Raw genomic sequence first — 15,285 nt, 5'->3', positions numbered from 1 at the left:
GTTTTAAGACCGAGAACCTGGGCCTTGATTCGGCGACAATTGTGGACCATTCAATTCGAGCCCGAAGGATTGGAAATTAAACCAATGTTGGTAGATGACCCCTATAATGACTCAAAAACTCTCCTAGAGTTTAAGTGAAGAGAGAAGATTAGTCTCGATAGTGTAAAAAGGGTAATTTTGGAATATCTGTAGATCAGTGATGGAGAATCCGATTGACGCAAATAAGATATCAAATCGAATATCGTCGAAAGACCTTTCCAACGAGCCAAAAATCATCAAAATCGGAGTTTGTTTGGGGGTCCAACCATGGACTGGAAGTTTGGGCCGTTTGGGTGAACCAACCCCCACCCTATTTTCTGTTTAGGGGCAAAATTGGAAATTCGGATTTTTAAACCCTTTTTATGTTTTATCTCATCCGTAAACACATTTTTGGAGGCTAGAAAGAGGCGGAGACTTTGGAGAAAAGGAGAAACGAAGGAGAGGAGTGATTTCCATCCTTCCGAAAGTTTTTAGGATCCGAATCTTCGCAAAATCATTAAGAAAGGTTAGTTTTCTTTAATCCTTCTCTTACTCACAATTTTGTGAGTATTTTCTCTCCTTTCCTTTTGAGGAATCTTGAAAGGGAAGGTTATTAGGTATCTTGGATGCTTTCCTTTATTATTTTAATGTTCCTTCGTAGTTTGTGGAAGTAATATCTTTTCTCTTCTATTGAGGGATCGGATCTATGAAAGGGAATAATGATAGGTACCCTAGATGCTTATATTTTCTTATATTAATGTTTCCCTTGAGTTTGGGAGTATTGGTTTATCTCCTTGCAAAAGATTTTAGAATTTGAATCCCCGGGTCACACACGGGTGATTTATGAGAGTCAAATTTGGGGCTTTTTGAGATGGGTCAAATTTAATAAAATTGAAGGTACCCGTAGGATCCTTTTGTTTCCAATTAGATTTTCCCAAAGTTTTGCTTCATTATAAACTTCGAGTTGGTGGCAAATTAGTGACCATTCACTAGTGAAGTTGAGAACTACCCTTTTTAACCTAGTTTTCAGATTTGGGTTTTTGTGGGAAGATTTTAGGATATCCTTTGAAATCCAAATGGGCTCTAATTTGTGATAATTATTTCTTTTGCATAAATAGGTTAATATATCTTTAATCACTAATTTGTGGGAGTGGATTCTTGGATTTGGAGGAAGAACAAAGTAAAAGGTGAGGAATATACTTAACTTTATATTACATGTGTAATGATGTTAGTTACTTTTCATTATTGATATCTTGTATTGCTTTAGTATTATCTTGTGGTTATTTTATGTCTTTTGTTAAATATGAATTGCTATAATTTATGTTTATTATTACTTCTGATGTTGCTCCTTGCTTTGAAATCTATTATTGTTGTTATGAAATAGAATGTGATTGTATGAGAGGAGAAATATTATTATTTCTTCTACCTTGTATTTTCTACTAGGGTTGTGGGTTCACCCATTGCCCTAGTGATATTATATGATTGCTTATATTGTGGTTGGGAATGGGGAATGCCCTTTGGGCATTTCTGCCATAGGATACCAAAGGAGGCGGTATGGGACGCATTCCTATGGTGCCCTTGGCTCTTTCCCGATTATTAATTTACATATTTAGGGCATGTCTAGAAGTGTTTGGTTAGGTGACCTCATGAGTACTACTACCCTTTCGGCAGGGGTATTGAAGCCTGTTAACCCGTGATGTTAGTGGTTGGGTCCTGTATGTCAAGCAGGCCCACTATCATCATAGAGAGGTAGGGTTGTATATAATAGATAAGGGCTCATGGACGCTCAAGACCGGTGAAATGACCCGTGAGAGGACATGGAGATCATCCTGTCCATTATATGTGGATGACCACTGGGTTAATGAATGGGGTCCAACAGATGCCTCCATTGAGGATTCCATTCATAGGTGGGAAGGTATTGAACCAACAGAGCACTAGGCGTGAGGGGAAATATCCAGACCATATGTAGTGTGAGACCATATGACTTTGCATTGGCCTAGGATTATCCTTGACACGCGCGAGATCTTACACCAATGGTGATGTGAGAGAGTGGTGACCTAATCCCCAACCATGGCTTGACAGGACTTTACACAATAACCGCGGAGAACCCAACAGACGTGCATCAGAGCCGTGAGGGAAGAGTGATGAGACCGCCCAAAGAAGACTGGTGTGTGACTTAATGCGTGTCTACCATAGAGACTTCATGATAGAGTTAGGAGCATAATCATTCACATATCATATCATTGTCATTAATTACATTATTGATATTCATGTTATATGTGTGGTGTGGAATCTTGAGAATGAATGTGTGATATGATGTTGAGTTGACCTCACTGAGTTCTCGTTGAACTCATTCCTTTTATATGTTTTTTTTTCTATTAGATTATGCTGCAGGTTATGAGGACTTCTTCCAAATGGAGGATGCGTTACCAATATGTCTTCTTGAAGGAGTGATCGAAGAAGAAGTGGACGCGCATGGAGCTTTATTCTAGTATCAAGACTGTTCTTTTGGATTGGATTCCATTAGAGAACAAGTTTAGTTTATTTTTCCGCTGCGAATAAAACTACTCTCTTTTCTTTTCAAAACTTTGATGTTATACCTTTTATTTTGAAGTAATGGATGACTGTAACCATTATTTCGATTTTGATAATTTATTACATGAACTTGATTTATTCTTGTCCATTTAATTATGCTATATCATGTTTTGTATGGATTTGTCACTGAACCTAGATCTTGCGGTGTATCACCCCCCGGGTCGGGTATGACCGGATCCGGCTGGGTGGGGTGTGACATATTTGGTCTGTTTTGGATGATTTGATCTCTTACCTTCTAGGTTTCTTTCCTAATATGATATATATACTTGTTTAGGACCTTCATGCCTAGTTTGGGAAGATTCTCCTTGATCCTTGAAGATTCTCTTCAAGTTATATAAGGTAAGGATGGTTACTTCTATAATAGCATAGATTGTGTGATTTTAGTTTCTATATTAGAATCTTTTGGATTTGTTACCATAAATAGATTCTTTTATGGATATACTACTGTTGCACTTACTTTAATTACAGTAGCTTTATTTACTTGTATTCTTTAGTTTATGAATGTCTTTATTTGTCAACTGTATATGAGATGGATCTTATTATGGTATATTTTCTATATACTATAAACGTGTATGATATGATTGATTTGTGATTGTGATTGATTAAGTATGGTTCGGGAAGGAGAGGTGTCCTTTTGACACTTCTGTCCTTGGACATTGGAGGGAATAGTATAGGATGTTCTCCGAAGATGCCCATTGACACCTTCCTGAATTGTTGGTTGTCATACTTAGGGCTGTCTAGTAGTGTTTGGCTAGGAATACCTGTGAAACCCAGCCCTAACCTTGACCCGGAAACCTTGTTGTTTGTAGGTCCGACAACTCGAAGTAAAGCAAGAAGTCAGCTATGGGCCATCCCAGTGGAAGACTTGGTGACTGGCTTTGAATCCATGAGTGTTGATGTCAGTGTTCCATTTATGGAAACTGTATCCTGATGAAGATCGGATTAGTTGATGGACTTGGAGTGCTCTCTGTCATGGTTCGAAGGCATTTCTACCCTAGGTAAGCCACTTGGTGTGTGTGCAAAACCTCTTGATGTTTGGATTTGATCTGAGCCTTCATTTCCCTGTTTTGGTCTTGCTGTTCTGATTGGTCGACTGGACCAGTCGACCAATCCAATCGACCAATAGGTTTTGTTTTTGCTAATTAGGTTTTGCTTGCTCTATTTAAGTTCAATCTCGAGTCTACTTTGTATTTGCTGTCTCCAAACTCTTTGGAACATACCAGAGACCTCTGCAAGACATCTTCCTTGCATCCTTGGTTGATCCCTCGCAAGAACTCAAGTAATCTTCTTCCTCTTGCATCAAAAGGTATGTCTACACTCTCTTCTTCTTCTCCATCTTTGATTTTCTTTCCTTTATAGGTGGAGACAGTAGAGAAGATGTTGCATTCTCTGTTGCAAACATCTCTTTACTTATCTCTCATGATTTCCTAAGGATTAATGGCTAAAGCAATGATCTTAATCATGATCATTGCAAGCTTTTGAAGGAATCATGATCTAAATCATGATCTTGTCTTCGTTCATCTTTTGATTTAAATTTTGATCTTCTTAGATCTATTTTATTGATCATATTGGTAGTCAATCGCTGTGTTTTCTTTACAAGATCTATAACCTATCAATCTCTAGTTCTTTCTCCTTGATCATACCATGTTCTTTCTTCTAGAACCATGATTGATCTAATTATGGTAACTTTTGTTTCCTAATTTGTAACTTGAAAACTTGACTCGATTAGTGTTTTGAAGTTCTCTATATACTAGGATGCTGCCATTGTAGTTTACCCCTTGTTTAGTACCATTTTGAACCACCAAATTCGGTTCTTTATTCTCAAAATTCTGATTTTTGAAGGCCACTGTCTCAGTTGGTCGACTCATTGGTTGACTGAGGCAGTAGACCAAGTCAATCGACCAATGAGTACAACAACTCCATATTTGGTCTGTTTTGGATGTTTTGATATCTTTCCTTCTAGGAATCTTTCCTATATGTTGTATACACTTGTTTAGGACCTTCTTCTCAAGTTTTGTCAAGATCTTACTTGATTCCCTAAGATTCTTTTGCGAGTTATAAAAGGTAAGGATGGTTACTTCCTTAACTACATAGATTGCATATCTTAGTTTCTATATTTGAATCTTGTTAGTTTATTTCTTTAATTAGATTCTTACAATGTTATACTACTGTTGTACTATCTTGATTTCAGTAGCATTACTTGTTTATGATTCATGTATGATTTACTTATTAATTATACGCAAGATATATGTTGTTATTGATTTCTTTCCATATATGAAGTTACTATATATGTGATGTTATGGATTCATGTTTGTGTATGATTAAGTATGGTTTGGAAAGGGGAGGTGTCCTTTTGACACTTTTGTCCTTGGACTACTACGGGAATATAATGGGATGTTTCCGGAGATGCCCTTTGGACACCTTCCTAAACTATTGAATGACATATTTAGGACAGTCTAGTGGTGTTTGGCTAGGATGTCCCGTTATGTCGACCCTAATCGGAGGGGGAGTATGTGAGACCGGGCGAAACGAACCATCCGTGGGGTAGCAATGGGGATTCATGGGCGCTCAAGACCGGTAACCAACCCGTGAGGGGACGTGAGAGCTTCCCGTTTACCATATGTGGATGACCTATAGGGTTGATGAGTCCGTAGTCAGGGACTATGAGGACTCTAGTGTGAAGGATACCGGAAAGGATCGCCAGGGGCGAGGAATGGACGTATCTGAATCTGACTTGATGTAACTGAGTAGGAGACTTGCATTTGGCTAGGTTTTGACCCTGACATGCGCCGATACTTAGACCAATGGTGATGTGAGAGAGTGGTGACTTAATCCCCAGCCATGGAATGTCTCGAGGGATGCCGGACCCACTACCAAAAGATGTTGTGTGATGAGACCTTCCTAAAGAAGTACGGTGCTATGACTTCAAGCATGTCTGCCAATAGAGACCAACATACATAGAGTTAGAATCATATTGCATCATGTGTTTCATATCATATAGCATTTTACTTTGCTTTGAAATCCTACCATTTATGTTCTTATGGATTAACTGCCTTACTGAGTTTCTTTGAAACTCATTCCTTTTGTGCAATGTTTTGTTAGACTACTCTACAGGTTTTGAGTATCATGATTGCTCGTATGAAGAAGCACAAGGAGAAGAGGCATATCTCCAGGAAGGTGATTGCGGTTACGACAATTACACTGAAGATTCTGCGGGTGGTTATGCTGTGTACAATGCTTAGTCCGACCATAGAGTGGAAGCGCCCTTGCGCCATTTTTGAGATTTATACTTATAGAGATGTCGTCTATAAGATTGAGATCAATTTAGTTACTTATTGTACCTGCTATTGGGATTAGTTTTCATTCCTTTTCCTTTTCTTTTAGTACTACTTTTCTGTTGGTTGTAGAGTGGGATTCCGCCTCACTTTACTTTATTGATTTGACATTCTGATTATCTTTCGTACTCTGATTATATATGATTTACTCTTTCCTTATTTGGATCTTTTGTTTATCTTTTGCACATTGATTATTATTGTTCATGATTATGTTATTGTCTATGTGGGAGGCTGATTACCTCGATACTTGGTCTTCAGGGCTGTGGATCACACACTCGGGTATGCCAGGTAGGGTACCAGCTGGGTGGATGTGCCCCCCCCCCCTCCCTAACAAGAGGGAAGGGGATGGAGGGGGGGCGCCGGGCGGGGGGGGGGGGGGGGGCGCGCGAACGCGGAACCACCCCCCGGGGGGGGGGGGGAAGCGTATTGGGGGGGGTGGTTGGTTGGGGGGGGGGTGGAGAGGGGGGGGCGCGCGCGCGCGCCGCCCGGGCCAAACAACCCGCGGGGGGGGGAGGGGGGCCCCCCCCCCCCCCATGGGAGAACCAATAGGGTTGATGAGTCCGTAGTTAGGGACTATGAGGACTCTAGTGTCACTACAAGAAAACGGACTTACAGCGGCACTTCGAGCAACACTATAGCGGCGTTTTTCAAAAACGCCGTTGTATGTTAAATTATAGCGGCGTTTACCAAAAAACGCCGTTGTATATATATTTTTAACGGCGTTTATCACAAACGCCGTCGAATGTCTCTTTATAACGGCGTTTTTTAGAAACGCCGTCGTAAGTCCACTCACTTCGTATGACCACTTCAGTACTTGAAGCCTCTAACTTGTATGTGTCTTTAACGGCGTTTGTTATAAACGCCGTCGTATGCCTAGTGCACTTCGTATGACCATCCCACTCCAACTCTAATCTTTTTAACGGCGTTTGTAAAAAACGCCGTTGTATAGCCACTGCACTTCGTATGGCCATCGCACTCCAATCCTCTAAATTTTTTAACGGCGTTTTTAAAAAACGCCGTTGTATGGCCATCTCACTCGACTTCTCACTCCGTTTATTACGGCGTTTTACGAAAACGCCGTGGTTGCCCTAATTCAGTCCCCGCCTATTTTTCACTCACCCGCCTGTTTTTCACTTTTAGAAGACGGGGAGTATAGGGTAAACCCATTCATTCTCTCTCGATCGCTCTCTATCTCTGCCTCACTCACGCTCTCTCACTGTTCCTCGGTTCATCGCCTCCAGCTCTCTCTCTCTCGCTCTCGCTTTTTGCCTCAGCTCTCTAGCTCTCTCCCGTTCACCTCGTCTCTCGCTCACGATTTCTCTTGCTGCCTCTCGGTTGCTCACGCTCGCAGTCGCTCTCGGTCGCGCTATCTCTCCAGCCCTCTGCAGTCGGACTTCAAGCGCTGCCGTTGCCGTTGCCGTTGCCGTTGCCGTTGCCGTTGCCGTTGCCGTCTCTGCAGATAATCTACTTTGCAGCACTGCAGTCGGACTTCAAGCACTGCTCTCATTTGCCGGTAAATTTCTCCTTTCTAAGCTTTGGGTTTTTTGGTTGGTCTGTGCTCTACCTTCTAATCATTGGGATTTTGGGTTTTTCTTGTGGGGTTATAGATCAAAAATGGCGATGAATTTCTTTTATGCTTCAATTAGTTTTCTTGTGGGGCTCTCGCTCACGCTCGCAGGTTTTTTTTGTTTTTGGTTTTGTTTGATGAATGCTGTAAGCCTGCTTGTTATATCACCTCTAACTCGGCCAGAGTGACCAGCCGAAACTTGGTGATCAAGACCAGAATGTCGAAACCAGACTTTACCCACGGTGTCTTGGTGACTCTGTCAATTTCCAATTCTCAAACTATAGACCAATTCCATCCCTTCAAAGGTGACTGAATCAATTGCTGATTCTGTTAATGTTGCTCTGCACTTTTAAATATTCAATTAGGGATTCATAATTGCTGATTCTGTTAATGTTGCTCTGCACTTTTAAATATTCAATTAGGGATTCATAATTGCTGATTCTGTTAATGTTGCTCTGCACTTTTAAATATTCAATTAGGGATTCATCCGGTTGCACTTTTAAATCATTGGAACAGCAGTTGCTCTTATTTCAATTTTTGTCTATTTCTGATTCATCCGGTTGCAGTTTTTACCACTAATTGTGAACCTAACAATTGTCTGGGGATATATTTTTAAATTATATCAAAGAGAGCCTCTAAGTGACTCTACCTCCTCCTCGACCTCTCTGCTTGATGGTCATGCACATTTTTTTTTTGGTAAAGATGGTCATGCACATGACTGAAGCAAAAGGTCCCCAAAGGCGAAGAAACTAAAACAGCAATCAGTCAAGCCAGGGTAGAACTGGCAAGGAGACAAGGATTAATCTCACAAAAAGTCGGAGCCGTGCCCGGTGATGAGGAAAAATACAATAGAATCATGGAGAAAGGTGGATGAAGATGCCAAGCATCAATGGAAAAAGAAGGAGAAGGTGAATAAGAACAGACACCATGTAGGAACTCATAAGTTGTTATATATTAATGAACAACTGTATAGTATATACAGCCTTGGATACATATAATAGAATACGTTCCTCCTCATGTTGGTAAACACCACCACGCAACACACCACGCAACAGCAAGGTCATGCTTTCTACCCTCATCCTCTTCACTTCACAAACTCATCTACAGGTGATGCTTTATCCTTCTCTACCACTTTTGTCTTTGATACTTGGAAATCAACAAGATTTGGAGGCCCAGGAATGGCCTTCGTGATTGCACCCTCAAAAGAGTTTCCAGGTGCTTTTCCAGGAAATTATTTGGGCCTCCTCAACACCACAACCAATGGCAACTCATCCAACCATCTCATTGCTATCGAGTTGGATTTCCTTAAAAACCCGGAGTTCGACGACATTGATGGAAATCATGTTGGTATCGACATCAATGACTTGAAATCTATTCAGTCTTCACCAGCTTCTTACTTCAGTAGTGAAAAGAACTCCTTTGTGAAGGTAAACCTCACCAATGGACAATCTTTCCAAGTCTGGGTGGAATTTATTCTTACTTTGTAGAGCTTTTTGTGAGCATAGATGCTTCTTTTTACTGTTTGGGTAAGTGAAAACATTGCATGAAGACAACCCAGACAGCCACACTACATATACATCAAAGCTATTTATGAAAACAATAATTTATGCTAAAGCTACTTATAAAACAATAATTTATACCAAAGCTACTCTTAAAACAATAATTTTTTCTACCTTTTGGGTCCAAACTAATAATTAAGATTATGTCTCTAAGCGAACTCACGTGGAAGAAGCATATTCTAAAGGAATGTGACACAGTTAAACACCTGTTCTTAAGAAAAATTAATCCACAATTAGATTTACATCAAGTACCTTCTTGATTTAGGGAATATTTAAGTTGTCTTTATTTTTTTCTACTTCTTTTTCTTGAGTTGTTTAAATTCCTTATCTATCTAATTCAGCCAGCCTTTTTTTTTCGTTAACTCCAGACTCTGGTACTCTTAGGTAATTTGTTGGAGAACTAGTTCATTCTAATTCCATCTTATAATTTAATTTCTTCAATCTGGTCTTTGGCCTAACTTGTATTATAGTTATGGTGTATTAGAACAAAGTTTAATTGATCTTTTGATAGGTTATTCAGCTGAGTTGATCTACCACTTAATGGATAGAAGTTGGATTCGAAAATCACGGGATCGTGGATTCCGTGCAGGCGATACATATGAAGATGGTGTAAATGGATTCCTTGATTTTGCATTTTCTAAAGTAACCTTAGGAGAGAAGATTCCATGCCCATGTGTAAACTGCACCAACCACCGACTAGGAACACGAGATGAAGTGTTTGAGCACTTGATTGTTGATGGAATTATGGCTGGTTACATGTTTTGGAGTTCCCATGGGGAAGTTAGATCTTCATTTACCACAACAACAGAGAATAATGTGATTCGTGAAGAAGACCAAGGCATTGTTAACATGAATGACATTCTTCATGATGCATTTCCTAGTCAGACTTTTACAGAACATGATGTTTATACCACAAACGAACACATGGATGGAGTAAGACATGAATCAGAAAAATGGGAGAGATTGATAGAAGCAGTAGAGATGGCATTGTATCCAGACTGCAAGGAGTTCACAAGATTGTCATTCACTATTGCACTATACCACATAAAGTGCTTATGCGGTTGGAGTGACAAGTCTTTCTCTATGTTGTTGGATTTATTGAAAAAAGCATTACCACAACACAATACTTTGCCAAAATCTTTATATGAAGCAAAGAAGATGGTTAAGGACTTGGGACTCAGTTACAATAAGATTGATGCATGTCCGAATGATTGCATGTTATATTGGAAAAATGCATCTACTGAACAATCCTGTCTTAAGTGTGGTACATCTAGGTATGAAGGTAAGAAGAATGTTCCGGCAAAAGTATTACGTCACTTTCCTTTGATACCAAGACTTCAAAGGTTGTATAGATCATCTATAACTTCATCTGAAATGAGATGGCATAAGGATGGACGCATAGATGATGGGAAACTACGTCATCCTGCAGATGGGGAAGCATGGAAGAATTTTGATGGATTACATCGATCTTTCAGTGTTGATCCGCGAAATATAAGGTTAGGGCTTGAAAGTGATGGATTTAATCCAAATGGCATGAATCGTTCACATAGCACTTGGCCGGTTGTTGTGGTGCCTTATAATCTACCACCATGGAAGTGTATGAAACAAACTTCATTCATATTGACATTATTGATTCCAGGGCCAAATCAACCTGGAAACAATATAGATGTTTATTTACAGCCTTTGATAGATGAATTGAAGTTATTGTGGGATGGTGTTGACACATATGATTCGTTGAAGAAAGAATCATTTAACTTGCGTGCATGCCTCTTATGGACAATCAATGACTTTCCAGCGTATGCTAATCTTTCAGGTTGGAGCACAAAAGGAGCATTGGCATGCCCTTGTTGCAACAAGGACACTAGTTCAACATGGCTGAAACATAGTCGCAAGCATTGTTACTTGGGACATCGTCGATTCCTTAAGGAAAATCATAAACTTCGATGGGATAAGAGAGGTTTTAATGGTCATGTTGAGTTTGGGCAAGCACCACAGCTCCTTTCAGGCACTGCTTTACTAGCTCAAATGGAAGGTGTGGAATTCCCGCCATTTGGGAAAGAACTTGATAAGAATAGTGGTAGTAAACGGAAGAAAGTTGCTACAAAAGAACTACCATTTAATTGGAAAAAGAAAAGTATATTCTTTGAGTTACCCTATTGGAAGGATATTCTACTACGCCATAATCTAGATGTTATGCATGTAGAAAAAAATGTGTGTGACAACATCATTGGTACGTTGCTGGAATTGAAAGATAAATCGAAGGACAAGTTGGAGGCTCGATTGGATTTGCAAGAGATGAACATTAGGCCATCCTTGCATCCACAAAAATTAGAGGGAAGCACCAAGTTGAAAATCCCTCCAGCAAGCCATACAATGTCTAAGGCTGAAAAAGAACAATTTTGTAGAGCTTTGGATGGTTTAAAGGTCCCTGATGGTTATTCTGGAAATATATCACGTTGTGTGCAAGTAAATGAAAGGAATATTTCTGGATTAAAGAGCCATGATTGTCATGTTTTAATGCAGCAACTCCTTCCTGTGGCAATACGTGTACATCCAATAAAGAATGTGAAGTTGGTGTTATTATCACTGTTTGGGTTCTTTCGATGTCTCTGTGCTAAGGTTGGTACAAAAGAAAATCTGAACCATCTTGAAGCAAGTATTGCTGAAATTTTATGCAATCTTGAAAGAATCTTTCCTCCTACATTCTTTGACGTTATGATTCATCTGTTGGTTCATTTACCACGAGAGGTATTACTTGGTGGACCAGTCCATTACGGTGGATGTATCCATTTGAAAGGTTAGTAATTGATGCTTTTGTAACTTTCAGGATACTTCAAGGATCTTTTGGATATTCGTTTTCTTAAAGTTATTTTGTATGTTATTAGATTCAACAAGACCCTGAAGGACTACAAGCGTAATAATAGATACCCAGAAGGATCCATTGCAGAAGGGTACATTGCAAATGAATGCCTAACATTTTGTTCTCAACATATTGATGGACTTGAGACTCGTTATTCCCGTCCAAAAAGGAATCTTGATAACGGAAATCTACAGTCAGAGCAGCAACACTGGATTTTTTCAACTAATGGGAGACCTTTAGGGAGTGCTGTGATGATACAGTTAGATTGGAAAGAGATGCAACAGGCTCATCGATATGTTCTATTGCATTATGATCCCATCGATAAATATCGGAAGTAAGTATCAACACTAATGTTACTTTAGCTCTAATATTTGTCTTACCTAATGTGACTTCTTTAAATATAGACTCCATTTGGAAGAGCTTAAAGCAGAATTGAGCTATAAAGTACGGCAACAACAAAGAGAAAAACTGCATGCAGAGCAATTCATCGAATGGTTCAGAATTCATGTAAGCAACATTAAGTATTTAGATATCAAAGCATCTATCTTTGGTTTCCTTTTTCTAAAATAATGTTGAATTGATTAGGTGGACAAGCAAAGGGAATCAGGGGAAGAGGTACCTCATATTATCCAAAGGCTAGCTAAAGGTCCCAATCGGGAAGTAAAAAAGTATAAGGGGTACATTTTGAATGGTGCACGTTTTCACACCAAAGATCGTGAAGCCAATCGTCAAACTCAAAATAGTGGAATAGTTGTAACAGCAGTAACATCAAGCTATGCTAGTCGTAGAGATACTCAACCCCGTGATGGAAATGTTCATTACTATGGCATGTTACAGGAAGTGGTTGAGTTGGAATATTCAGCAGAATTGAAGACAATATTATTCCGTTGTGATTGGGCTGACACAAGTAACAGAGCATTGATTAAAGAATCTACAGACTTAACACGTGTAAACTTTAGTCATTTAATGCATACTGGGAAAAAATTATCTGATGATCCATTTGTCTTCCCTAGCCAAGCAGAACAGGTGTTTTATGTGACAGACCCAATAAACCAAGGTTGGGTTATTGCTCTAAAGACAACAATACGTGATGTGTTTGATATGGATGGTGCCGTGGAAAATGACTCTGCTGAAGAATTCCGACATATGACCACACAAACTATGGAATTAAGGCAATTGAACATTGGTGATGTTGATGTTAGTTTGTCAAGGGCAGATTTAATAGGAGAAACTGTTGATTTAGAGGAGTTATCTTAGTTTGTATATTAAATTTAGTTGGGGATATGTTAATGCTTAGAGTGTCTTTTATTTTCTTTTCTTGGACCCTTTTCCTATCTTTTTTGATATATGCATTTTCTTTTTTTTCCAACAATATAAAAGCATATCAGATTTGTGTTTGTCATTGTGGATTGGAATTCAACATCTTATCACCTTTTGTTCTAACTAGTTTCATTCTTAGTGTGAGGATCTATAATTCTTAACATGTATTATTTTTGTGTTAGATATTGATGATTTTTTAACTGATCATTGTTTGGATACATAGATTCTTGTTAAATGATGGATGAGAATTATGAAGATTGTGATTATGATAATGCTTTGGACCACGAGGACCAAAGTGACGCTGACCATGGTACGATCAAGTCCTCTTCAGGTACAATATTTGATTTCTACTTTTCAATTTCAAGCATATTTAAAATGATTGTTGTAACTTATACTGGGATAGACACTAATGTTGTCACATTTTTCAAATGTAGGGCATAAAAGAGGGCGAGGGCGTACCATAGGAAAAAAAATTAACGACAGAGTTGGGAAGAAAGATGTGGATCTCAATAAAGACAACGCTATGGTTGGAAAATGTAGTACTGAGGCATCCACGTACATAGGGATACTTGCTAGGGATCCAACAAAGTTACCATTGAACTATCCAGATTGGAGAAAGGTTCCATTACATCACAAATTAGATGCATGGGCCAGACTTAAGGTATAATGACATCCTTTATTATCTTAATTATGTTATTAATTCATGGGATTTCACATCTACTAATGTATCTTCTTTATTAGGATAAATTTAATGTGTCAGATGAAGGTCGACGCATTTTTTTAATTAAGTTAGGTCATGCATGGAAGGATTTTAAGGTTAAATTATTGAAAGAGACAAAAGAAAAATACGCGAACATATATGATGCTCCTCGTCCTACTAGTCCCATAGAGGTTCCATCAAATCAATGGGAGTACCTCAAAGTCAAGTGGACATCTGAAGAGTGGAAGGTATACAATTTTTTAAGCAGCTTCGTGATTTTAATATTTTTTTATCATAATAGAATTCTATTTTTACTTTACCCATTTACTTATAAAATATATGACAAACATGTGTTTGATATATGGTAGGAAATGTCTGCAAAGAATAAAAGGGCCAGAGAAAAACAAAATATATCTCATACAACTGGTCGGATGAGTTTTGCACAACTTGAACATGAGATGGTAAGTTTGTTATTCACATCTTGTGAAAATGGAGAAATTATGAAGTCGATGAGATTTTAGTGACATTAAGGATCAGAAATTAATTTACTTGATAACCAGCCATAATTACCATGTGGGTTGTTCATTGAAGAATCAAATTTAGTTGATATGTCTACATCATCTCATATGCTGGGTTAATTTTTAGGAACACTTTTTGTCCCACCCCTTGTCCTTTAATATCAATGTCTACTTTTCTTGAACAAATCTACAAGAAAAGTAAGCTAAAGTAAGATATGTCAAAAAAGAAAGCATTAGCTATATTTCCCAAGAAGTCAAGAGAGCAGACTAAACCATGGCTTAATTTGTTACTGTTTTGTTTGTGATTTTACTTGGTTTCATTTCGTGTCCTTGTTTAGTTAATTTGATAAAGTCAAGTAGTTGTGCTCGGGTTCACTCTACTTAATACGCATGTGACGTAGCTATGTCTTCTAAGTTGAGTCAGCCACTTGTTGTCCTAGTCCAATTATCTCGATTTTGGTTTTGTAACCGATTTAATTCACAAACCAGTACACAACTTGCACATGAGATGGTGAGTTTCTTATTCACATGATTTTAATCTTTTGTCATGGTTGGTTGTTTAGGAGGCTGAAGGTGAGGATGTTACCAGAGTTAAATTTTATAAGAGAACTCACCAAAGAAAAGATGGTAGCTTCATAAATCCGGCTGCCAGAGAGATTGCAGTATGATCTTTTGTTTCAATTAAATTTAGCTTATAGAGAATACTAATATTTTCTATCATGGTATAAACTAACTTATTTTACATTTTTTTATAGGAAAAACTTGATAACGAATTAGAGAAACAACTTCCAGGAGGTAAGAGACACTTCTGCT

At 38.6% G+C, this 15,285-nt stretch overlaps 1 protein-coding gene across 1 annotated transcript; it reads left to right on the top strand.

Moving 5' to 3' along the window:
- The first annotated feature begins 8,693 nt into the window (after nt 1–8,693).
- On the top strand, nt 8,694–13,191 carry LOC148998901 (uncharacterized). Its single transcript, XM_089141616.1, has 6 exons — nt 8,694–8,942; nt 9,443–9,458; nt 9,586–11,730; nt 11,902–12,268; nt 12,339–12,441; nt 12,520–13,191. The coding sequence occupies exons 1-6, from the start codon at nt 8,694–8,696 to the stop codon at nt 13,189–13,191; spliced, it is 3,552 nt and encodes a 1,183-aa protein (XP_088997742.1).
- Nucleotides 13,192–15,285: the final 2,094 nt, after the last annotated feature.

This window comes from Hakea prostrata, unplaced genomic scaffold (genome assembly GCF_041222555.1).
Source record: "Hakea prostrata isolate BN-2017 unplaced genomic scaffold, UWA_Hpros_2 contig_98, whole genome shotgun sequence".
Lineage (NCBI taxonomy): Eukaryota > Viridiplantae > Streptophyta > Magnoliopsida > Proteales > Proteaceae > Hakea > Hakea prostrata.
The sequence above is the reverse complement of the archived record's forward strand: the minus strand, read 5'-3'. Positions and strand labels throughout refer to the sequence as shown.

Coding starts and splice junctions, on each gene's coding strand:
- LOC148998901 (XM_089141616.1), top strand. CDS start 8,694: ATGGCCTTCGTGATTGCACCCTCAAAAGAGTTTCCAGGTGCTTTTCCA. Junction 11,731..11,901: donor TCTGAACCATCTTGAAGCAA/GTATTGCTGAAA, acceptor TGTAACTTTCAG/GATACTTCAAGGATCTTTTG. Junction 12,269..12,338: donor CCCATCGATAAATATCGGAA/GTAAGTATCAAC, acceptor CTTTAAATATAG/ACTCCATTTGGAAGAGCTTA.